General features: G+C 39.7%; 1 protein-coding gene and 1 long non-coding RNA gene across 14 annotated transcripts in view; one reads left to right on the top strand and one right to left on the bottom strand.

Annotated features, from left to right (window-relative positions):
* The window catches only part of LOC122886766 (receptor-type tyrosine-protein phosphatase mu-like), a 154,054-nt gene that overhangs the window by 14,123 nt on the left and 112,969 nt on the right, over positions 1 to 26,962 (top strand). For all 13 annotated transcript variants that reach the window (XM_044219337.1, XM_044219336.1, XM_044219340.1 and 10 more), the window contains exon 2: positions 21,934 to 22,056. In XM_044219337.1, coding sequence (XP_044075272.1) covers positions 21,934 to 22,056 — 123 coding nt within the window. The remainder of the gene's footprint in view (positions 1 to 21,933; positions 22,057 to 26,962) is intronic.
* LOC122886769 lies at positions 105 to 3,630 on the bottom strand. Its single transcript, XR_006380428.1, has 3 exons — positions 3,129 to 3,630; positions 2,944 to 3,041; positions 105 to 530 (listed from the first exon to the last, which is right to left on the bottom strand). It is a non-coding gene; the product is annotated as an uncharacterized LOC122886769 (long non-coding RNA).

The following is a 26,962-nucleotide window of genomic DNA, read 5'->3' as shown; positions in this document are numbered from 1 at the left end:
TGTAAAGAAGTGATTGCATTGCAGCTCAAGAAAGATTAATCCAGAGACTAAAAGGTATTCAAATCCCTGTCCTACCCTCTATCTTCACTGGCTCATATCTGAGGCTAAGCTTGTTTGTCCCATAAGATCGGGATGAAAGATCTGGGTGGTTTGACCATGTTGTTTTAGACCGCAACATGAAATGACCTGATCAAACATCCTCTGTGTTCATGGGCTGACAAACACCACAACAAATCAGATTTCCTTCTACTTCACTTCTCTCCTTCTGACTCAAGTGACAGATCTAGCCCAAGTCTCTGATCTGGCTATCCTCGAGTACATGGGGGAGATCAAAGAAGGCAAAAACATTTACATAAAAGATTATGTATGAGTTGTAATTAGTGCTTGCCTCGGCAGTGACAACAGGAAAAATATGTGGCTGGAAGATGAAACGAAGGTGGGGTGAGAATTATAATAACCAGGTCTGAGCTCTAGTGTCACATTTTTAATTGAAGAAATCCCCAAAGATTGTCCAGCTTTTCCAGGAGCACCTGACTCAAAAAAAAGACAGATTAGGATTAGTTTTATTAATTTTTGTTAATGCATTCATGCACATTCATTTTCTCCAAGATAATTACATGTTTTACTTTGATGGCTCCTAATTTCATATGCCCGTAAGTGTACTGCTGCAACCCCAGCAGTGCAAATCTCTTAACCCCTCCTCAACTCCATTCTATAAAAATTTGGTTATTTCATTCTCCAAATTCTATTCAAAACATCAAGGTACTACATTATGATTTGGAGTGAGTGATGCAAGACTATTGCTGTGGGCAAAAATGGATTTTTGCTACACTCTGGTAACAATGGGTTACCATATTTATTGCATGTGGAGAATTTTTCTTAAGATGTGTCAATTGGCAAAGCTGTAAGAGAAATCTTTTTAATGCGTCTGTGCTACAGCATGTCATTAGAGGCAATTTCCCTGCCACAAAGAGGGTCAGCAATGGGGGTCACATTGTTTTGTCTGCTCATTGGACTATTATCTAGAATTGTGGAAGAAGACAATTTTTGAAATTTCATTCTAATCGTTATAAGTAGCTTGGTGAGGTGGAAGTTCATCTTGCACACTTGTAAAAGGGTACTATTTTCAGAAATTAAATAGGATGCCCTCGGATGTGCGCACTTTATCTCATACTAATACACTAGCACACACACCATGAAGCAGTGACAGCGGCAAGGCGTAGAGGCTTATCCTCCTGTGGGAGGAGCTGACATTTACTCTGAAAATTCACCTTTGGTTTCTGCCTCTGGATTTATGATATCACTCTTATCTAGATTCCATCACAATTTTTCATTACTGTTGTACTCGACCAGAGTGTGTGACTTTCTGTCATGGCTTGTAAGATTTGCCCTCAGAGAGTAAAGATTAAGCTCTCTGAATAGTTTGGTCTTGCATTGCTAATGTTTCATAAAATGTACGCAAAATGTAATCATTGTAAAGATATACATTGACATGTGCATTAGGCCTGCATCAAGGCCACTTGCAATGATGTTGGACTGGATACCAGACAATCCGCTGGCTGGAGTGGTGGAACATTCAAACCCTGCGCTTAATTAATGTTTCGCCCGAGTTGCTCCAATTCTGTCAATCCCTAATTCCAGGAGGGATATTATCCTTTGCCCGCTAATAAGTTTTTAAACATCTTTTCAATTTACTTGGGAATATGTAGAGATTTGCTTAACATCTTTAATATATCTACAGTATTGCTCTCATAGGAGAAAGCCAACAGCAGCTGTCTTGCAGGCATGATTTTCTAGGAAAAGTGGAATCTGGTCCTTCCTCATTTATGTTCATGAGTCCAAAATACTTAAGAGCAATGTCCTTGGATATAAGTGGTGTCTGAATCAGAGTATATAGTTACAACTTTGTTTCGATTGATAAGAGTCTGACAGGACATTTGTTGCAAAGCAGAGCCAGTCACCTGACCTTGCCCTGGGTTGTCTAATTTCTTAAAATGAACATAATGTAAAAAAATCTCCCAGTTTGGGTCCAGAGACAGGCTGAATTCCACCCCAGTGGGCATGCATGATGTTAATGCCCCCTAATATGTAACAGCACACACTCTGATACTCAGTATAATGAGGAAAACACTTGAAATACAGATAATTCCTCCAAACATGCATGCTCTATTAGACAGATCACATTTTATTCTTGTGAGGTCTTGGGCCGAACAAGGGATTTTTGGTGCCAACTAAACAATGACAAATTGACCGGAGATCTCTTCACTGACACCAAGCATGGCAAACAGGCAGAAATAATCCTATATTTTTTGTACTCACTACATACTGTTTTCACTGAGGGAGGGTATTGTACCGTAATAAAGTTTTTCAACTCAATCAGCTTTTTTTGGAGACTGCTATTCTGTCAGTAGGGGTTCTTTTAATTTCTAAAAACAACTTTGGTTAATAAGATAGTGAAATTGGTTTGTGATTTTAAGAATCTGTCACTGTAACCATTGGATGGAAAGGTTAATCTACTGCATTAAAACTGCAGAGACTGCTATACTCCAAAATCACAACTTTGTTTACAACATATGACAACCTCTATTTTTAGACATATGGTTTGGATAATAGAAAACTCAGGTAGAAAGACGTTTAGGTCAAAATAAAGTTGAAAAGTGAACTTTAGTTGCTAGATTTGGTTGAAAATTGAAAGTTTTTTAAAAGCCAAAGCTCCATATTGTTTCAAAGGCATTTACATGTCTATATTTCAGTGTGAAACAGGTGCCAACTACATGTGGAAAAATAAGCTTCACTTTTTAACCTATATTAGCCCAGTTTTAAGCCCAGAAGCTACACTTCTAGACGTATTTTAACCTGCAAATCACCATGTAAATTCGTACTGTGAAGCACCTAGTTCTACTTTTGATGACAACATGGCAGAGAAAACCAGCTGTAGCTCACCCGTGTTCCCTGCGTGTTCTCCTCATGCTAATGTTGCCATAGATTGAGGACATGGAGTGGGATTCCGGAGGCAAGGTATCTCCGGCACAGAGACAGATCTGCGGAGACAGGGAACACTTGGGAAGATGGATACCTCAGCCAGACGCCTGCTGCCATTTAACAATCTCACCCTGCTCTGAACTGACATTTCTGTTTTACCATCTCTCGTCCGACTCATCGCCCCCGCTCTGCCACTGTCGCCGTAAACTTGTGTACAGAAAAAACATGGGGATCTAGATGTGATAGCGGGGAAGGATAGCTTATTCCCAAACACAAACAGAACCTGTAGCCTCACTGTATATTTGTCTTTGAATTGTCCTTCTTCTGCAGTCAGCAAGACATGGGATACTGCAGAAAGTGCGACGCAGCCTTGTTCCTAAGGGAGAACAGTGAGCCTGATGAGCTCCCCGTGGCCAGGCCAGGTGCTTCTTTTGGCGTCATGGGGGCAGCGCAGATCTGCGGTAGCACGGGAGGGAGGAGTGACATGATAACACAGCCTACCAACTCCCTGCGCCACCCGGCAGCACGGCCACACAGCTTAATCCTCTCTCCGTGAGGGCAGAGCCGAAACACTCGCTCAATCCTCTGTCAAAACAAGGGGTTTTTGTCAGCCATGAGGGGTGTTGCATCCCTCTCAGTCCCTGCCAACGGAAGCGCTATTACTGCCTGCCAATGCCCCGGGAAAAAAAAAGAATACCCAATATGCATATTATTCTAATACCAGCCGTCAGTGCCTGGAATTACTCGGCATGATAGCATAATGAATGCCGTGCCTTGTAGGTTTCTACATAAAGCTGTTTTGCCACTTGGATGAATAATTCATACTAGCCCAGAGGCAATGAATCAACCATGCAAGAACTAAGAAAATTAGCCACCAATTAGTGTTTATTTATGGGGATAGTGTGTTTTACTCTCAAAAAATAAGCAATATATAAGCAAAGTCAAGTTATGGCGACCCCTCTGACCTTGGGAATACAAATGAGCAGAAGGGAGGAGAGGAAAAGAGGGCTTGACAGTTGGATGAATCAGATGACCCCCATGTCTCCACTGCCCCCCTCTCAGTCGGGTTATTGGACTCTCTGACTCCTGTCTCAGCCGGCCTCCAGACATACAGTATCAGAGTCAGCCTCTCAAAGCAGATTGATTCAATCTCTCGGCACATGATATGTAAGGCACTTTGTTGACTGAGGGGATGTGATGTGAGGTTTTAATGCTGCCACATGTGAGCTAAACCTCTGTCTCCTTGGAGCGCGCAGCCCCCACCTCCACCATCTCCTCCACTCTTCCCCCTCTGGCTGTTCCTAGCCCGGCGCGCTGGCAGCTTGCCCAGATACATTGGTAGTCGTTAGTTGTCACTGGAACGATGTGACACGTCGCTCTGATTCGTGGGGACTGTTGTTGAAAGTGATCGTTCCTGCCAAGGAGAAGCCCTCACCACGGATAAATGGACACTGCATGTGAACAGAGAGATAAAAATGGCTGAGAGAAAATAAACTAGTCAGCCTCAGTCTAGCCTGGCTTCCCAACACCAGAATCTTTTGGGCTGGTGAGCCTTGCAGAGGGGTTTTCAGAGAAGGACTGATTGTACATCTTCCTTTTTTATAACTGATTTTCCTTTTATTTCTCTTTCATGTTAAAAAAAAAATAAGACTTGCCTAAAGTTGAATGCTTCATTCTTGAAATTTGTAGAAAAGAGTTGAAAACTCTTAGTTTGTTTCTCAAGGTCAATGAGTGGAGAAGATATCTCCAGCCAATTCAATGAAAGACAAACAGACATGAGTGAAGGATGGGTTTTATAGGAATCAGACAAGCTGTCGACAGGAGGATAAAGAAAAAAAAACCCTGCCAGATATTCATGAGGATAACTCTCCAGTGTCTGTGCTCTCTTTTTCTTCCTTTTGTAAAGCTTTGATTGTGAGGAAATATGCTGCTGTGGATGTCTCGTCCTTTTCATGAGCTCCAAATGTGGAGTTTTCAGAGCTGCAATGAGTCAGACATTTTGTTGGGCAGAAGATAAGGGAGGACAGGTGACAGACAATGTCTCAGCTCCCTCTGACTTGTGGGATAGGCGCTGTTCATGTCAGGCCATTTACTTCAGTTTTTACATGAATAGGCTGAAAAAAACTGAGACAAATGTAAAGATTCCAAAGCTCAGTTTAGACAAAAGGCAGTTGGATAAAATGGGATTTTTTTTTTCCACATATATACCTACCAATTGGTCTTTTGCTCGTTACCTTCACTGAACTTGAAGTTGTTGAAAATTGATTATAATGGTGGATGGAAGTATTGAGGAAATAATACAATACTTGTGACGTTGGATGTGAATCAAACTGCAGCTTTGGAAAGCTACTGCCAATTAAACTTCACACAAAGACATTCAAATGTTTTTCCTAAGATTTAATACTTAGTTTTTTGTTTTTCAAGATATTTTTGGAGCTGTTTCACCACCGCCTACACTTTATTTTAATTTCTTCAGCTGTGAGCTGCTCCTCAATTTCCTTTGTGCAATGCATTGTGGGAGAATAGTGTCCATCAACAACACACTTTAAAAAATCAACCATTATCTAGTATACATGCTGTCTGGTTTGAGTAAACCTTATTTTGTCTACTAAAAAGCTGCATAGAATCAGCTAGAATAGCTGTAGACTATATGCCATATCCTACCAGCTGTTGGCGGCACCTGGAAGCTTACTGACTTCTTCTATTTGATCCAGTCTTCACTCTGACTTATAACACTCTATCTATGTAGAATACTTTATAATTTATACACTGTATGCCATTCTTTTCTTTTTTTTATGTAATATCTTAATTCTGTTATTCTATAATATTCTACTACTGCTACATCTGTCTTCTCTTCCGTTGCTCATCTTGAGGTTAATTTGTGAAGTTTTTCTTTATTTGAGTCGAAGGTGTACAGATAGAGGGTTTCTTATGCTGTACAAATTGTAAAGCGTTTGAGACCAACTTGTTATATGAATAAAACTGATTTGATATGACTCTGCCTTCGTTGCTGGTAAACTGTTCTAGCTGTGGACAGGACACTACCGGTTCACGGTAATATTCTGACAACTAGGAGACCCAGTTTCAGGGTATCAAAGGCTTGTGTAAACAGCTTAACTCAAATAAGACCTTAATGGCTCTATGGCCCACATCCAGGTTACTCCGTGCATGTTAGCATAACCACTATGTTGCAGCAGCCGCATCACCATGACGAATTGCTGTGGATTTCTTGAACGTGGTGATTAAAATAATTCTAAATTTTGACTTCTTGTAAAACATTCCTCCTGTTTTAGCTGGTTGCTGTCGGATCTGGTCTTTCAGTTGAGCTGTAGTAAACTTGTCGACTTATTTCAGTGTCCCTGTGTCATCTTCCATGCTATGGAGATGATGTGATTCTGTTATGAGTCATGAATCACTGTGCTATCGTGTCTTCTCCTGAAACTCCAGGGAGGATAGCTCTTGTCACAAGCCATTGTGGTTTGTTCCATCAGACTGACGTCTAAGTACCTATGTTGTGTTCTCAGCCAGTAATTAGCCACAGCCCTACAACCCCAATAACACAGTTATATCTGGGGCTGCTGCTTTCCTCCACACCCACAGCAATAATGAATGAACTATAGGTTAATGAAATGTGTGTGTGAAATGGAGGATGCCTCTTGAAAAGTTTCACACATCTAATTCATTAAGAGCCGAAGCCAGAGGCACAAGCCACAAAAATGATCCAGTACTAAATTTACCGCTTACTTTGCAATATCTCACCTTAATCATTAGAAAATGAAAGCTTGTGAGTGTCAAAATGAGGCACAGCTTGTTAATTTTATGCACAAGATGGATAATACATTTACGCTTGTATCTTTTTGGAAATACAGCTGAATGTTCACATTTTCCTTTCAAGGAGCAAATGCTTCTCAGGCACCACTTATCATCATATTCAGATTTGTCATGCAGAAGCTTTGGGAAGTTTGCCAACTCTCAATCTGTTGGATAGTTTTGTGCATTGTTTGTTTGTATATGGATATGGTTTATCCCAAATGCCAGACTTAGTTAAAAGTTTCCAGTGTTTGTGCTTCACAGAATCCCTGTTTGTATTTGGAATAAGTGCAGTTTTAATTGCTGGAGATGCAAATTCAGACGCTTTCAAAGCCAGCAGCATATTTTCCTTGTAGTGTCAGGTCAGCACTACAGATGGTCATAGTGTAAAATTCATTGTCGAGTTTTCACTTAAACATCTGGATGTGTGAGTTAATATCCACTGTGACTCTAGCTGACCATATTTTGTGTAATCACACCATGTACTTTCTTAGATTAATTTTGCCATATGGGAGTGGGCTACACAAGGTTAAGTAAAACACTTTCTGTAGTCATGAGTGGGAAATATCTTCCTGGTTTTCTCAGTCTCCATCTGAAGAGTCAAAATAATTGTTAAAATAACATTTCCTCACAGCTATGTTTACAGAAATGAATGAATGTGAGACCATCTTTCTTATCATTCTCTCTTTACTCAGGCCATCTGATGATTACCACTACAACTATTTACCCATGAGAGGTACACAGCAGCACCATCTGTACCTTGTGTACCTTTCTATCGATTTGTGTTTTCTGTGTGTATAATATACCATCATATGAGAAAGGACCACTTCAAAATTGCATCACATCAAATAAAAGCAAGGGACAGATGATGACTGCTGATCTACAAATGGGTGACAAATGAAAGGAAAAACCAACATGAAGCGTCTTAGTAAGGTGTTGAGCCTAGGCCAGTTTGAGCCTCTCATGTATTTTCATTACATTCCAGTCACATAATTAAGCAACAGATTTCCTGAAAAATAATTACCCAGTGATCTTTGAAAAATAAAAACAACACTTCAGCTGTTTGCTGTTTCCAGAATTCGTAAAGACTCCAAATTCATGCTTGTGGCACAAAAAGAAGAGACTTCCCAAGTTGAGACTGTATTTCCTAATCCAGGTAGCTGGAAATTATATGTACTTGCTCTTTTTGTAAAACGCAAGCAAAATATGAATGCGTTATTTCACATGAAAATATGAAATACTGTAAAGAAACCTTAATATATACATATATAACTGATACTTAAAATTTCATTTTGGTTCACATTGTACAAATTGAGCAAGGCGATATGTCATTCCAGCTACCATCTTTGTTTGGAACAAGAAAAAGAGTCGCAACAGGTTCAGAATCTTTTTTTATCATGCAGCGGACGGAATATTCTTTGAGGATTCTGGAAATACCTTCAGAACTGCGCTCAGTGTTGTATAACGATCTGTTTTTCAAAGATTGTTGGGTGATAATCTTTTTAGAAAATCAGGTGTTTAGCTTGACTCGAATGCAATGATAATACACAAGAGGCACAAACAGAGGCTAGTGTTTGGCTACCACGGACCTCCAGCACATAAGTGTTTAGTTGGGTCGAGATCTGGTGACTGTGAAGGCCATATGATTCACATCATTCACACCACTCGTGCTCTGTATGGAAGCATTTGCATTCATGTTGTTTTTCCATAAATCTGTCACCTGTCTCTATCTGTCTATATTTCTATCTAGTTTTGTATCTCTGTGTCTAGGATTTGTCTAGTATATTCACATTTATCTAGAAAAATGAAAAATGAAGGCCTGTTTTGTGCTTCTTGGCATTAGCATTGAGGACGATGCCATGTGGTTGCGGTCGATTCTTCAGTAGCCCCGAAGCTAGCTGCCTTTGGTGAGATCGAGCAACAACCCCCCCTGTACTTTTGTGTTTTTTTTTGTCTAGTTCAATTTGTTGATCTGTGCTGCTGTGAAATTCCATCAAAGGGATCATTTCTTTCACGATACTGGATTAGCAGCATTTGATGTAAACTTGACTGAACCTGCCGTTGGAGCCCTTCAGATAAAGAAGAAGATGTAGCTAATTTCATATGAAACGAAACTTTTCTGGTTGTTATTGCTTTTGCCATAAATGAGTCATTAAGATATTTGAATGGTTTCTTTGGTCCAAGTGTCATTAAATATTTTATCATCTCTTCTCTTTTAACAGCTTCTGTCTTTGCTTTTTCAATCTTCTCATGGTCAAATTCATGACAGCCACAAGCCCCACAGCATTTGCATGCTGTCTCTGTTGATGTCTGTGACATTTCTGAAACCATGTCAAAATAGCCTAAACATGGCAGTGAGTGCTGCAGTGTTGGGGTGTGAAAGAAGGCTTTGGCAGCTCTCCTTGTTTTATGATTGATTTAGCACTTCTGGCCAAACCAATATAGGCCGAAAGGCCTGTGGGATGGTCAAGCAGAGCAGACAGCTCAAAGTGATGTTTGACTGAATGAGACATTTTCCTCAAATGTAAGTATTGTGAGTATAATGACCTTTGTGGTCATTCAGATGACACTTTTTAGAAAGACCTGAGGTATCAGATAGACAGATAGACAGATGTCACTGCTTTTATGAATGACTAGCCTCCAGGTACTGCAAATAACAATTGATCACAACTTTTTAGTAAAACTATTTAAGCAAATTTCACAAAGCTCAAGTTTGTCGAGTGATTTCAGTCACTATATTGGAAAATAACAGTGCCTTCACCAAATTACACAGTGACATTTCAAGCTGAGATAATACAAAGTGACTGATGACTAACGCATCTTTTACTTTGCTACTTTAAGGGCTATAGTTGTTTTGACTGCAAATATGTATTAAAGCTGGCTACTCCACTACATGCAGCATATACAGCAGTATGTAATTATGGATATGGAGTCCTACAGTGTATTTATTCACAGAGCCTGAGAGTTCAGTTCATGACGTGTTGACCAGGAACTCTGTTCACCACGGCATATTAAATTGAGGGAATGTAAATGTCACAGAAATATGTCTATTGACTTATAAACTTACAAGATACTGCTTTTATCACTTACAGACTTGCGAAAGTTATTTTTTCTGATCTATCCGACAAGGCTTTAGATAAACGGCAGATCATTCAAAATGCAGGAGCATGTGCACTGACCATGCTCAGAATAGGAAAACACACATTGTGTCTATTTTTAAGTCTCTTTGTTGCTTGACTGTTACTTTTAGAATAGAGTTTAAGCTTCTGTTATTGGTTTTCAAATTGCTCAGTGAATTAGCACTTGAATACATGTCATTAGACTATTTTAGGGTATGTTCTGTACAGAATGTTCCTTTTCAACTTTTTCCATTCTTTAATGGTGGCCTGTTTCTGTGGGCAGGCCCAAGACCTGTAAGGGAGTTTTAGTGATTATAGTACTCAAGGCTTCACAGGTTTATTCCTGCGTTCTAAGTTGATGATAAAGGTTGGTGTCTTTGGGTGGAAGGTTTTATAGATGTAGATGTTTGGTGCAATACTAAATAGGGCTGCACCTGACGATTATTTTTTATTGATTAGTCCAATGATTATTTCTTCGATTAGTCGATTAATCTAGCAACTAATTTATCAATTATTCTAAAGATTATTATTATTATTGCTTGATTTTGTTATTACACACACACGCGAGCACAACCCTACACCTCTGGTCTCTGCACACACACACTGGCTTGCCCTGCCTGCCTCTTTCTGTTTCTCTCTCCCCGTATTTGTCTGCTCTGTTGACTGTTTTCGTCAGCACTATGTTTTATAAAGTCGCCCAAAAAACCCATCTGCCGTTTTGTTGTTTTTTTCACCCATGATTCCGTTTTCACAACAGCAGGTGAGCCGCGTGTGGAGGAGGCTTGTTGTTAATGACGTCGCCTATCGAAACGATGGAAACCAACGTGGCACCGAATGACATTGGCACCAACAGGTGCACTTTCAAGCTTTGACAAAACAACAGCATAAGCAGGCCTTTTTGTCTTGAAAATTAACGAAAATTATTGAGTATCAAAATAGTAAATAATAGTAATAATTTAGAAATAGTAATTTTTTTCTGTTGATTAATTGATTAGTCGACTAATCTTCCGCTCTAATACTAAACATAGCCGAAAGGACAAAAAATATCCATATTGAGTATTATTCTACAAAATTTTATTGCTGCCATTTTTCAGCTTCGTTATTATTACACTGAACCAATCAGACGATTTTGCTTTAATCTGCACATTTGCTCTATTCACTGGACCCGACTTCTTTTCATATTGGCCCTCCTACATTGTAAATTCCTTCTTCTGTCCAGTTAGAATGTGCTTGCACTATGACTTTATACGGCCGTTTGTCACACTGTTAATGAAAAAACCTGCAGTGTAACGACAGGTCAGAGAGGTGCTATGCCTCAGAAGTTTGTGTGCTCTGGACTAATACCTGCGATCACTCACCTGGATGGTACAGTGGCTAGATCGTAATATTCTCCTTCAGGGGATGTGACAGAAGGCGGCCAAGATTGGAGGACCAAAGTCTCCCGAAGGAACACCCGACGGGAGCTTGAGAAGCATCTAAAACCGTGAAGGTTTCTCTCTCTGTGAGGTTTTGATAGGACACTTAAATCAGAAAATAAGTCACGAGCCCTCATACAATAATTGGATTTAAAAATTTAGATTATTAATGACACTCTGGGAATTCCTTTGTTTCCTTGACTTATTCATACCACTTGAGTGTCTGAACTGATAACAAACCAGCTGAAAAGTCTAATTTGTCTTACGATATTCTGTCACTGACTGCATTGAGGTGACCTGTACATGCATTATCATTTTTTAAAATGGATGAGTCGTAAAAAGTAGATATTTTAATTTTTTTTAAATTAAAAAAATCAGATTTAAGCTATCTAACAGGTCATATGTATTCCTTGAATCTGTTACTCTATTGTGAGTAATTTATGCATTCTTAAAATGGACATTGATAGGTTGGAAAATCAGTGTGAACTAGCAGCAAAATGTAATTGTTACTTCATTTCCACACACTAGTTACTTTAAACATTTGGATAAGGTGGTGGTTGAAAGCTATTGTGGCTTGTGGACGAAACTGTTTTCCATTATTTTGGGAAATAAGCTTATTCGCTTTCTTGCCAAGAGTTATGAGAAGATTGATGCCACTCTCAACTCTATATGGTAAATATGAAACTGGAGCCAGCAGCCAGTTAGCTTAGATTAGCATAAAGACTGGAAACAGGGCGAACAGCAAGCCTGGTTCTGTCCGAAGGTAACAAAATCTGCCTACCAGCTCCTCTAAAGCTCACTCATTAACATGTTATATCTTGCTTGTTTAATCTGTACAAAAAACACTGGCAACCAGCAGAGATATACTGTAATATGTTAATTAGTGAGCTTTAGAGTAGTTGGTATGTGGACTTTGATACCTTTGGACAGAGCCAGGCTAGCTGTTTTCCCCCCTATGTACAGTCTTTATGCTAAGCTAAGATAACCGGCTGGTATCTCCAGCTTCATATTGAATGGACAGATATGAGAGTGGTATTCTCATCAACATTTTTAGCAACTCAGATCTTCTCTCATGTGGACTATGGCGGCAGGACAGTAAGAAAACAATGGCACCCTGCAGGAATGAAGTGTAGCATAAATTACTTAAACCATGGCAACTAACTAATTTACCTATGACTTATGGCTTATCCCACTGTAATAACAATCAGATTGGCGCATCCCTAATTAGAAACAGACTGATAGCCAATCAACTGTAATACTGGGCAGCATTTTGACACAGTGAAAATGGACTGTAATGTCACTTTTAGAAATGGCTTTAGGCTACAGGGACAAAATCAATGTGGATGATGATGATCTTTATTGGTATAACTATCTACATTGTCTTTACACGTCATGGCAGTAAGAACTGAGGCTGTAGTTAAACACAGTAAGACAAGATTCCTTCCACTTGTTTTGAGATTTACACTGACCAGACCAGTCTGCAGACTCTCCTGTTGCCAAGCACAACAAGAGCTTGGCACGCGCAGTCAATTTGAAAGGGGGGACTCGTATGCCTGATGCCTTCCACATTGGCTCCCCCTGGCCACAGGGTTTTTCTTTCAGGTAGCTGATTTAAGGGGCTTCAGCAGAAACAAAGGGTCTGAATGTGTTTGAAGTGTGCAGGTGAAGACCCTAAGACGGCTCTTTGAAAAACCTCCCACTGGGATTAAAATCTCTTCAGCCACACCTGTCAAGGCAACACTCAGATCCACATGGTAGCCTTTCACCTGGGCTGGAATCCACCTTCCACCTGTCCACGTGTTGGTCAGATTTTCCAAGCTCGACGCGGCTGCGTGGGGCAGGGAATTAAACACACTGCGTATGTGATTGACGATATGTCATGACACAAAAGCAAAGTAATGATATTTCATCAAGCTGATAATTCTGCCTGCGCTAGCTTTGCCTTGTGGCCTAGATTTTCTCTGCTTCTCAAGAGGGATTGATTCAACCTTTCTTCTATTCTTCTACATTTTCTAATTAGCTTTAGTGATTTTCTAATTCTTTGACATTCAACCTTGAATTATTCCCTCCTCCACACATAAAAACAAGCATTTGTTCAAGTTCTGGAAAACCAACAAAGCATGTTAATGTTCTTGTTTATTCCATGATCAAACATAATCATTCTCTCCTCTGGAGGAAACCTCCCTTTGGGCTAATTTCTGGCATTGTTACTTGCATGTTTGACAAATTAGACTCTGGGAAAATCAGAGAGAACGGGGGGGAAAGCTACTGATACTGACATTAGCATTTCATCCCTTCTTTGTTACACTCTTCAGGCAGAATTCAAAGATTTGTTGACATGGCAGGTTTTTGGGAGGATTGAAGGGGTTCAGTCTGAAGGGTCATCCACTGTGGGATAGGGATGTTGTTTTCTATTGGAGTGAGCCAGGTTTTTTTTTTTTTTTGTTGCATTGAGCACAGTCTGGGCTCTTATTCCTTTTTCTTTTCCAATGGGCTCCCTGTCCAGGTGTGGATCTATTTTCCACCGGGAACCAGGGAGTTTTCACCTCTCTTATACTGTCTTTCTTGACTGAAGCAGTGCCAATCATACCTGGATCAAATGTGAAACCACATTGGAGGAAGTTTTAATTTCCAGTCTTATAGCATTGAGCTACTACTGTGTTGTGAATCAACGCAGAGGGTTAATTCCACTTTAAACCATATTTCACAAGTTGATTCTGCAGCACAGGATACACATCAACAATAGCAGGGCAGTCATACATAGCGGGATGTTTCTTTGTTTTTTATTTGGATATTTGACAAGCAAAGTCTTAGCATTTTTCTCAGTTTTTCCTCACCTCACTGATCAAAATGCATCTTCTCCTCAGTGCAGTGTTAACTTGTGCAACACATAAACAGGGAATTAATAGAGTGCTTTTTATGCTCAGTCACCATATCATTTCTGGGGGCATGTTGAACACTGGAAAATGGGAAGCCAAACAAGCCTATTTCGCTCCGCCATTCAGTGTATCAACAGGCATTAAGCTGAATAGGAAACAGCCTTATTTTCTCACTGTCTCTGGAGGGCAGAGGCACTGAGACAGTCTGTAGCTCTCTCTGTGGATAGAGAGAAGAATGAGAATGCTGGGAACAATAGGAGGAAAAACCACTGTTACCCAGCCTTGTTGCTGTCAAGTTGGATTCAGGATGCGCCTAAGCCATCTCTCTGCAAACTAAAGAGCACAGCAGGTGGTTGTCCTCAGTCTTCAAAAATTGATTAAATATGATCTTCAACATTTGGGAGCTCTCCTGCCTCTTAGTGTAAATGAGCCTCTGAACTATATTATTTGACCTTAACCTTCCTGAAAAGTTCTGGCAAGCTGTAATTCAAAATGGACTTCTACTAAGAGAAAAATTGGCTTAATGTTCGGTGTTATTACCACAGGATACTTCTATGCAGTCGGACCTGAAGTCCTCATTTTTATTGCTTAGAGGAAAATGACAATAAGGATCTTCCATGTCTCTGAGTTAGATTCCATATTCATCTTAATTGGTGCCTGGCAGGTTAAACAGAATGGAGATGGATTTGAAGTAATTTACTGGAAGTTCTTGACAGGCGCAGTGGAAGAGAACGTCGAGCCCTGTGCTGGCACACATAGCTTGACAATCATCTGTCAAAATTTAGCATATCTAAGGAGAAGGCTGCCTGTCATCTTCAATGTACATCTAACCATGCACAAGGGTGGATTTGATCAGGAACAATGTTGCACTCCTGATGTAAAGCACATTCATCAAGTTGATATTTGGTTGACAAGAAAATGCCCCTGGAAAGGCAAAGAGGTTTTTATAATGAGATGGTTTTGAGCTACACATAGTGCCAAAGGGTTTTTTTAAATAATGAATTTGTGCACAATATTTTTAAATCAAAATATTCATAGCTTCATACATCATCAGACATATTCCACCATCTTAACTTACAAATGCGATGTTCTCTTTTTGCCCTGATTTTGTTCCGTCACACTAGATGTGATTTGTCAGTTTTGTTTTGCAAAACATTGCTGACAAGTGCATGGCTCAGCCAGGCAGATTATCAGTGGAAATCTCCACTCCAACTTCTTTATTTCCCCTCAAATCAATGTGGTGAACAGCTAGACGTGATTGATAATGATATTGAGATTGATTGTCTAAATCCCAGCCCACAGTTCAAAGTCCCCAACCAGATAGTATATATACATGCAATTCAGTGCAGAGATAGGCCTTGGCAGGAGCTGCCAATAGATAAGTGAAATAGGGCCAGAGTGAAAAGGCCTATCAGTCCCTAAGGGGCTTAGCTGCAGGATTCTGGAACTCTAAACTGGCGGTGGTGGAGGGAGATAGTCGACATTGGTTTTGAATTACCCAAGATTGCCTTGTGGTTTCAGTCTGCGGGGAAGCCAGCAGACAAGATGTTTGTTAAAACAAGTGCAGACATTGAGGCAGATTGGGGCAAAGAGCAGACCTGCGATTTCCTAGCCAGACAGAGCAGGTTGGAAGGCTGGTAATTGCAGAATTGGCAGAGGGGCTAAGGAGGTCTTGCAGCAATATCTGCCACTGGGACTGACACAGTAGTGATGCTGAAAAGGGGCTCGCTTTCCTCCCTGGGAGGATTTTCTGTCGGATGCTATACAAGCTACAGTACACACCACACTAATGGTACTGTTGTCCATTTGCTTACTTTGTATCATGGCATATGTAACTCAAAATTACTGGATAGAAAATGACCAATAATTATGTAGTACCTAGTAATTATCGTACAGGTGCCAACCATGTTATGTACCTGCAAAGTCCTGAGTTCGTGTTCTGCCTAGAAACATTTCAGTCTTCTTTCTCTGCATTATGTCCTGTCAAATGAAAGTAAAAGCCATACAAAATAACCTTAAAGGAATAGATCAACATGTTGGTAATAGGCTTATTTGCTTTCTTGCTGAGAGGTAGATGAATGACAATACGCCAGGAAGTCACTGCCTAGTACAAGAAATAGTCTGATACATAACACCCCATAAATCTACTAGATCTTATCTCAATGAGATATATAACGTGTTAATTAGTGAGCTTTAGAGGTGCTGGTAGGTGGATTTGGTTACCTTTGGGCAGAGCCAGGCTAGCTGTTTCCCCCTGTTTTGGGTTTTTATGCTGAGCTAACTAGCTGCTGGCTCAAGCTTCATATTGAACGCACAGATATAAGAGTGGTCATTTAACTCTCGGCAGGAAAGCAAATAAGTGTATTTCCCAAAATATTGAACTATTCCTTTTTTTAAAAGTTGAACAAAATCACTCAAAGTCAAGAGTCTGAAACAGCATCGGCATCAGCTCAGCATCCCTGCATTTGATGCTAAGTAACCATATATATGTCTTTAAAACCAGAGTAATAAAGACACCAAAATTAGGAAAGCAGGAATCCACAAAAGTAAAAGAACTTCACAAATGTAATCTTGCAAATAAACACAAATGCTGCAAAACAGAACAGAGCAAAGTCAATTAAACCTCACCAAGGAGCTGTATTCTGAACATGTTCAAAAACACCTTATTTTCCATTTAATACGTTACCACACATTTGCTTTCTCAATATTCTATTTCCACCCTCACAATCTTTCCCACACTCATTCACTGGCATTCAGAGAGAGGACTGTGTGCATAGCACTCAACTTCAGTACCAAACTTACACACACACACACACACACACACACACACACACACACACACACACAATCACACAGCTTTTAATGCTTAAAGTTTACTTTTGTTACAGGTGCAATAACAAAAGGCCTTTTAAGTCTGACTTGAAAATCTTTAGGAGAAATTGGCTCCAGCATTGAGGGGTTGAGGTATTGATTCTGGCCTCTGGCTTAGTCCAGGAAAAGATGGATAGATTTCTTTGAAATGCACTCTGCGTGAGAATGTAAAGACTATTGTGTGTTCTCACTCAGGAATAAATTGTTTCATGACATATCTAGGGCCACCTTTTTAGCTCCAAGCTGCCTGCTTCTCTTGAAAGGGGAATGTTGACAGGGTGGAGCACATTCATCTGTAGTCCCAGACTCCCCACACCTCATAGAAGCTTTTATTGAAAGTTAAATCTCCTTCAGAGAGTTGGCAGCTTCTCGTTGGGATATCTATTCCAGCAGCTGTCGAGGCTGATTATATGGGGGTTGTGCCACACACTGGCAGCGATATAAACCTCCTACAGAGAGAAGGACTATTATGATGCTATTGATTGATGCGTTCATCTGCATTCATGTGTACAATCTCTTGACTCAGAGTCAGCCATTTGTATTGGTGGCATACAACATGTGATTGGTGATACATCTTGTTTTTGATTTATGGCAGTCACACATTTAAGAACATTTATGATGCCATGTAATTTCTGTAGGATAAGATGCTTTAATGTTAGCCTCAGGACAGAACAGTTCTACAGCAGATCAATAACAAGTTGCAGGCGTTATTGGAGAATTTCCCAATACTGAAGTCTGATACCAAGAGGTAACAATCAAAGCAATGCAAATTGATTTATTGCTTGTTCACACCCTGCTGCCCTGTCTTAATGAGATCATGTGGATGGTACTACAGTATTGTCAATAAAAAAGCAGTATGGGTTTATTCCACCCACTGTTTTCAGATCCATAGAGAATCAATGAGAAAACATAGTTACCAAGAGACTATACAATGTAATTTTGTATATAATCACTACATTCTCATTTAGGATTGGATTTGTAATTACTCTGCTAAAAGTCTTTTAATTACTGTATCAACTTCTGGCATCACATCGTACTAAAAACTCAGATTACAGCTACAGTTAGAACTGCAGGTGACCAGTGGAAAAACATATTGGTGATATAAGCAGTATACTGTATTTTATTATCCTCCCATGTATTGCCTCTATCTGAAAATATATGCAATCAAAACTGATTTTTTTTTCTTAATGTATTTTTAATTCAAATTAACCGAGCAACAAAAGAATCATTAATAGAACAGATCTGTTAATGATGTCTCTGAAGGGGATGAAGTTTCAAACTGAAACCTCACCCCTCTCATTTTCCTGATTTATTATTAAACTCAGAGTTGACATTTAAAAAAAAAAAAAAAAAAAAAGAAACCTCTCAAAATTAAACAAAGAATGGGCTCTGCTTCGTGCATATTCTTTTTGATGGCTTTTCCCCCTTGTCAGTGTTTGAAATTCTCCCTCCACTCCCATCACCCACTGACTCGGAATACATTTTGCTCCTCGCCGATGCCATCGATTTGAATATCAAACACCAATAAAAGCCACCTCTTTGGGTTTGTTTGAGCACCACCATGCTGTGAGAGGAAGGTGGGCGGCACGGGGCAAAGGATCTTGGAACTATTGAGTCAAAATATTGATGGAACGGAGCCAGTCGCTGTGACGCTGCAGCCAAAGACTCATGTTAATGTTCTCCAAGTTACATCTTGGCAACACAGACATTTGTATTTATTTAGAAAGAAAGTTGACTGAGCATGAAGTACATGCTCTTTTTCAGCACCGCCTTCATACTCCAAGAGTTTCACACCAAGGAGGTGGAGGACAACCACAGTTTCCTACTGTTGGCCACAGAACAGCTCCAACTGAACCATTGGGGGTTAAGAGCCTTGCTTAAGGGCATGTCGATGGTGATTCATGAGGGTTTCTCGTTCAGGTTTCCTCACCCAGATTCACAGCTAGTCTTGGGAATATGTTTTCGGCCTCCTGTTACTGCTGCTTCACATTTAATCAACAATTAACATTCCAGGTTGTTCAGGCTGTGTACTACGCTGCTATAGGTGGATCCATTGCTCAACTGCCTCCTCAGAATAATGAACTAACTCGCACCCAATTATACAATGGCAGTTAACAGCTGTTAAAGAATTCTGACAATGAGCTTAGCATAATAGCTCGCGTGGAAAAACGAATGTATATCGTGGGAAAGATATATGGAGATAAACATTTTGTGAGGTAAATATGGGAACATTATCACATTTTGAAATATCTGTATAAGAATCATTCTTCTCAAATGTGAACATGTAAAGATTCTTCATATGCCCATGGTTCTGAATATCAACAAAGAACTTTACAATGTACTTTTCAAAATTGAGTTACAAAAGTCTTAACAATGGTGGAAAAAGTACTCAGAAACCACAGTGTAGAAATACTTTGATCAAGTAAAAGTCGTGCACTCAAGTAAAACTATAAAAGTATCAGCATCAAAATATTATGCAGATTTGTCCATTTCTATACATACTTTCCATCACTGCAAACAACCACCAACAAAAAACATGAGAATATGATTAATCATTGGACATAATAGTAAAAGTTATGTGAAAAAAATTAGATAAGATAATTTAAATAGTCCAACAAATTCAAATAACTATAATAGAAACATTTGCATTAAGTGTACCATAATTAGGTCAAGTAAAGCAAGAAAAATACGAGATTTAAAATTTGAAAGTGGAAATTCCTTCGCATCTTTGTTTTTCTTTTTTTTTGCTATTGATTTTGTAATGGTGTTACACTGACAACAAAATATTGTTGTATTAATATCAATCATAGGCATTTTTTATAGCATACAAATTGACTGGTCATAGTTTTACTAGTGTAAGGAAGCCATTATCGGTGTGATGTGATCTTGTTTCTTAGTCAGAGTCAAAATCCTGGCAGAGTTTTGGATGAGCTGGAGACGGGAGAGGGATTTGAGATCCCCGAGATGTTTCTGAGATGAAGAAAGCAGGATTGAACCATTGAATTAACATGTTTGTCTAAGCTGAGGCTTTGATCAAAAATGACACCAAGATTTCTGCAGTGCTGAGTTATTGAATGGGATAGTGATCCAAAGACCCATTGTTTGCTAATTAACTTCAAATTTTCAAATTATAGCTAGCTAGCTGAGAGCAACTTTAACACACACCTAACGGTTAGTGTGCCACCATATGATGTAGTTATGTGGAGGAGCTAGTAAATTATAATGACTGGTGGTACAGGAGTTAAATGGAAAATTCAATGTTGAGGTATGAATCAGTTAGAGTTAAATTAAGTAGTTTTTGACAGAGTAGACATACTCCAAATCTAACTCAACAGTGAGCTTTTTACATAACAATTTGTTCTGGCTAACATTTTGGCAAACAACTGTCTAAGTTACTTTCACATCTAGCATTAGCTTAAACAGAGCAACATGGACTTATTTTTTGTCTGTCAGTCTCTTTGCGTCTACTTGTTGTCTATTATTATGATTTGATGTACTAACTCTTTAGAATAGTATCTGTGTCTCTTCGGTTAGTTTTTTTGGCTTTGTTCACTGTCACTTGTTAGCTTCTCCCTAATGTTTCACACTTGGCAGGAAACCTAGCTAACACACAGGTACAGCAGTTAGCTTCTCATCCTATCAACTTGCTTTGGTGATGTGTTAGCTAGAAGACACAATGAATTTCTCGCCAAGCTCTCAACAATTCCTCAACCTTTTTACCTCTGATACTTTGGCAATTATGTCCACTCCCTCAAAAAAAAACAGACAAAGCAGCACATATATCATTAGCAGCTAGCTGCCCTATGGAGCTGGATATTAATTATCCTGTGTTCTCCTCGTTTGGCCACTCATTTGCACGTGTACTGTAAATGTCACCAGAGAGATAAATGCGAAAACAAAAACCCCAGCTCGTAGCCTTTATGCAGCAGAATGTCAGAGGCAGCTTGTAAGGGATGAGATATTGGTTTTGGCCTGGCATAGATTCTGGCTCAAAGGACATTCCAAGAGGCACTAAAATGTGTATGTCATCTGTGTTTAGAAACGTATTAGCAATGTGCAAGCAAACATTTTCAGATTCAACATTGGGATTCGTTTCTGGCAAGAAGCAGGATAATATACTGTACATCTGTTAACACCAAAGAACCAATGTAATCATGTGGCAATATCAATTCTTCTCTAAGTTATCTGTCTTCTCTGAAAGCGACCTCCCACTGTGTAAAAGCAACCTATCCAGATTATTTTTTCTCAGTATGAACTCCTTTCCAGCCACATATTGTTCTGACTTGCCTTTTTTGTAGATTTATGAGTGGATTGAAAGGCACTTTGGGGGGGAAAAATGCTCAACTCTCACATTCTCTGCGTGGCCTTTAAGGTGCAAGGAATAAAGGGGTATTTGTATTAATCGATCACACGCCAAGCCTGGTTGAAGCCTGGCCCTAATGGTTGCTTGCTGTCATTTTGCAAGCAGCGTGTAAAAAGGATTAGAGTGGCTCTGTAGAATAAGGGTGCATGAACAGCAAAGTTCTGCGGCCGGCAAGGAAAAATAAATCAATTTATCCCTGATGGTGGTGCAGTTTTGGAACATAATGCCTAACGATGATGGAGTTTGGACACTTCATACTTGTCATTGTGAAATTGGAGTGCCGTGTTGCTAATGATGGTAATGTATGTTGTGCCTCACCTACTACAGTAATCCTTCACTCTGTCTCACTTAAATGCATCTCATTGTCTGGCATATTGCATTATGAATACCGCTGGGGGAAAAAAGAGGAGAATTTAATTTATATATTCATTCATTTGATGAGCAAGTTAATGGAAAAACTGTATAACCATATAAATTTCTTCCTTTTGTCACAGGCGATTGTAACTTTGAGAAGCCGCTGGCAGCATGTGGATACAGCCAAGGAAGAGACGATGACCTTGACTGGGAGCAGGCCAATACCAGAGAGAAGCCTTCATCAGATCCATGGATGCCCTCAGGTAAGGACGCTGACACTGGCTCATGAAGAGGAGAAATGATGATTCCATCACTATACAGAGAATACATCATTGCAACAGTCTGCACATTTGACACTGTTTTGTGTAAGAAGCAGTATTCTGCACTGAACACAGATTTTTAGGAATATAATTTTCTTAATAGGAAGAACCCACTTGTTAAAAAGGTATTCAAGCTAGTGAAGAAAAACATATCAGATTTATAAACTGACACTTCTAGATTTGACCCCATCATACAACACAGTGGCTCCATTTAGAAAGAGCATCAGAATATGCTACTCCATAGATGACTCGTCCATGACATCTGCCATGATAAGAGTATCATTGAAAATAGTAAATACTACTTGGCTCAATTGGGCAAGTTATATGCACAATGATTATAAATGTTTCAAACACGACTAATTTGACAGAGCATTTACATGACAAATTTTTATCTGTTATGTTTTTTTGTATGGAATTAAATTGATCTCTGAATGGCCAGTTCAGTCTGATGATTTAGGTGTTTACATGAAACACCTTTCTGATTTGGTTATAAGTCTGACTATAATTGGAATATACTGTAAGGCTGCATATAAACAACTTAGTGTTAAAGACTAATAAATATTGATTGCAGCTTACACTGTATGTTCTGTAGTATGTACTACTATTTGATCTTGTAAGCATAAACTTTAAAGAGAAAACAACACTTCTACATTCTTCTCCAGAGTTCCAACAGTATTTTTATTTATTTTATTATCAATTTGAGATGTTAATGCTTCTTTCAACAGGAGTATCTCCTACACAGGATCTTTATGACAAAAGACAAAAGCGACATTTGATATAAAAGTACTCAGATCCATTTTAATTAAGACATATTTTCATCAGCCACATATTTAAATTCATTAAAATTCTTTCCCAGCATTTTTTGTCTGTCGCACACAATGTCTCTTTAATGTTCCATTGATCACTTTTCATTTGATTTGAAATGCAGAGATATAACTGCCACTGAGCAGAAGGCACCTAAGAAATTAGACTAATGGAATGACGTTTTTTTTCTTTCTTCATGTTATAACAAAGGTAGCGTTGCAAACTAATGGATATTGTTTTCCTCCCCTATCTGATGCCTAATCTTACAAAGGCTGCATCACAGATAGATTGCACTGGGCCGCCCCAGTGACAGAGGGGGGAATTAATTAGCAGGCCCTCTCTAATTTTAAGCAGCCAGTGCCCAGACCTGTTTGTGTGTAAATCAGGATGATGTGCGTTGAACCGCCCAGAGAAATTACTTTCCATGGAGGGGGAAGTGTCTACTTTTTTTTTCGCAATTGATTAATGTCGGGACACATGGAGGCTGGGCAAAGGTTACAGCGAGATCTGGAAAAGCCTTGACCTAGAAATTAACACCTCGCGCACGGTCTAAATTTAACATATCTGATTAAAATCCCATGTCTGGTTAAGAGGTGTCCCTGATCGTGCTTCCTAGTCAGAGTACACTTCAGATAGGCCCATTTTCTACCTGTGCGTCTTGAATTGTGCGTAATTAACAGGTTGCAGCTCCTTTACCATTTCTCAGTGTGAGCACTCAGCCTGCCGTGCGAAATTGTAATCTCTCCTCTTTGACCGCATTGAAAGGGATGTGAAATGTAGTGTACTTGACGGCTGAAATTGTTTTAGGGCTACTGGAGAGGGGGTTGATGGGTAGAAATGCATTTAGGTGAAAGCCACACTGCTGGAAAAGCTATCTCACCTCTGATTGCTGTCTCTCAACCTGTACTTATAAATTGACACAAAATGACCTTATCATACTCACAGAACAGATTGTTCCGAACAGACGGCATTACTACCTCAAACACTTCTAAAATTGGTTGTAGACAATATCTGTCCAAATAGGGGAGTTCTTAATGACAATGCAAATGTATGATTTAAATGATGATTAAAACCTTCTTTGCTCTGGCTGAGTTTTCAAACGAATCAAATCCTTCTAGAGGTTTGAACATCTAGCGCTCTATAAACTCCAATCCCAGTATCCCTTGGAATTGTGGATGATTCTGCACCTTATGATTTACATCCAAAGCCAATGCTCAGTGCCAATGCAGGAAGTAGTTTGGCCTTAATGTAGTGAGAGGTGGAAGGTAAGGCTGTGGAGGTCAGGGTGGTGTAGCATGATTTTTTCAGAGTTGGTGTTCTGTCACAGACCTGCAATTAATGTTTAACTTTTTACTAACCGTAACCACGACCTTTCCCTAACTTGAACCAAATGTTCTAGTTATCTAACCCTAACCATACATCAACTATAGTTTATTGCCATGACGACAATCTTTCCCAATCATAACTGTATTGTAGCTGCCATGCGCAGACATTGTAGAAAGGGAGACAGAATTGTCCAGCATTGATGTTCTTGTCTGTCAGGTAGTATTTGTTATTACTCATACAGTTACATTACTGTAACTGTCACTCAACAGCCAAGAGAAGAAGTTGTCAATATGAAAAACTGAACTAGACCTGAGTTCTTTAAAAAGAAAATGCCAAGTTCATTATGCACTAATAGCATTTCTTGTTTTTATTTAAGGTTCAAAACATTCAGACCTGAAATCTGCACACTACCTGCTAAAAACATCTATCAAAGGCTTGTGAAATCAATAGGAAACATGCTGAATTGATGTGCTCTGTCAGTGGGGTAATTGTAGAGAACACACTCATGAGAGGCTCAGAGAAGTTCATACTGCAACCAAAGACCAAACTGGCCTGAGTCCATCCCAACATGTAAATAAAAGAGTACCAAAACGGAAAAGTGAAATGAAACGCAACAAGGAAAACAAGCCCTGTGGTCACACGAAGAAGAGACGAGCAGTGCCTGAAACTCTTGGTTGTTTACGACAATCTGCTCCCTACCTAATTGCTACGTCTGCATGGAGAGTAGTCTTGTTTATCCCTCCACACAGCTCTGATTGCATGCTTTGGCTCCTTTAGGGTGGCTCAGCCCAGTTTTGAGGCTCTGCATGTCTGCTTGGGCACTCCCCAGTGTGTTCCCTCTCCTGAGCCAAGTGGAGAAACCCCCGGCAGAACTGTCACTGTCAGTCCTGTTATTCCCACCAAGCCTCATCTGTCCTGGACAATGATAATAAAACCATCTCAGCCAAGACAACACTCAATTCAGCCTTGGAGAATGGAGCTGGACGCACTTCTGTCAGAGTCAGATGCTGGCTTGGAATGCATATTATTTGAAGAGAAAATTACCACACGTGAATCAAAGACATTTGTATCATCTTTTTAAAAAATAATTTCTGTATTTTTCACCGCACTCTCTGTTGTTATAAGTTCTCCGACATGGTGCAGTTGTCTCAGAGAAGAATGGATGAAGCTGACTCGGTAAGGAAGTTTGCAGAGTGGTGCTGCGGGGGGTGTCCAGATGCCATTAAGAAGGAAGCTGTTTTTAGTGAGCCCCAGCTGGTGCAGAGGCTGCCTCTTCTCTGATGGTGTCATGGATGTTGCCAGCAGTAGGCTGCTGCTCCCTGACTCTCCCCTGAGACTCATTCTGGGTAATAATGGCAAGAGGAGGAGGAGAAAGAAGGTCCTCTGAGATTAATTAGGGTTTTTGTATTATGCTAGGCACAATAGCAAATGCAGCTCCGGCTAAATGACTTATTGTTGTATTCTTAATGTCTGCTCTAAATATGTTGCAGGAGAGAAATTGAATGTTTTTGTCTCTCTGTTGCACAGGGTCTTTGTTTTGATAGCACGCCCTTGGTCGATAACGACACCTAGACAATAGTGAAGGATTGGCAGAATGAGGTTCTTCATAGGGTAACTGTGATCTCTCATTCTGGTTCTTTCTTGTCAGGTTCATAATGCATTCATGCAAATGCAGCTCACTCTTGAACCCAGAAGGGTGCCTTTCTTAGAGTGCGGCTACTGCATATGGATAAAACTGATCATTTTAAAAGGCACTATTCACCTTTTTGACCATTTCAATCAGGAGGTAATGAATTAACAAAGCCCCTCCGCCTTACCTGGACAACCAGTGTTGTTTACGGCACGGTATGTGCTGTTCAAATGAAAGCGGAGAAGGATAGCCACTTAAAATATGAGAGGAGAGAACACCCACTGACTGAAGGACGTCAGAAATTAAATCAGAATTTAAATCACATCAGCAAAAGATGGGATTTGCTGTTGAGGAGGTAGGGGCCCCATCTTGTGAAAATAAGCTAATTGCTTTTGAGCCATTCACAACTTTGTGTGAAAATCACACCTTGCACAGTGTTGGCAAGGCTGTGAGGTTAAGGAGAAACCCCATTATATGATTAGGGGACGAAACAGCAAATTACAACATCTGATCAATTTGTGAATTAATTCCTGGGGATGACAGACTGCGATTTTTAGTTTAGCGTGTTTGTGGTATGTAGTGTATGTATGTAGTGATCAGAGCAAACAGGATTGCACCCATTACTATTAACAGGATTATGACAGCTCACTGTACTGTCATGATGGAAGACATATTTGCATACTGTATCTTTTCCCATTATTATGCATGGTATGTACAATTAAGGCTAATGACGCAGCTAGGTGACTCACGAGAACACTCTGTTGTGTAATGGGTTTGTATCGGGCAAATGGGCCATTATATGACCTATTTATTGCAGTGGAGTGCCAATAGTGCGTACTGCATATTAAGATGACATATTAAGCCATTAAGAATTGCTGTTGATTGACACGCAGCAACAAAGGATGCTGCCATGGAACATAATAAGGGTCAGTTGTTCCACCTGACTAAAATGACAGGGCTGCAACGTGTTCTGCATGATGGATGGTTTTGGGTGAAACTGTTTGACACTGTCAAAGAAACCTGGCAGGTCCTTCATATGGAGAACCCAAACTTATTCAATGTTACTTTATCAAGCCCCTTCCATGCTTC

The sequence above is a fragment of the Siniperca chuatsi genome, linkage group LG13, assembly GCF_020085105.1.
Source record: "Siniperca chuatsi isolate FFG_IHB_CAS linkage group LG13, ASM2008510v1, whole genome shotgun sequence".
In the NCBI taxonomy this organism is placed as follows: Eukaryota; Metazoa; Chordata; class Actinopteri; order Centrarchiformes; family Sinipercidae; genus Siniperca; species Siniperca chuatsi.
The sequence above is the reverse complement of the archived record's forward strand: the minus strand, read 5'-3'. Positions and strand labels throughout refer to the sequence as shown.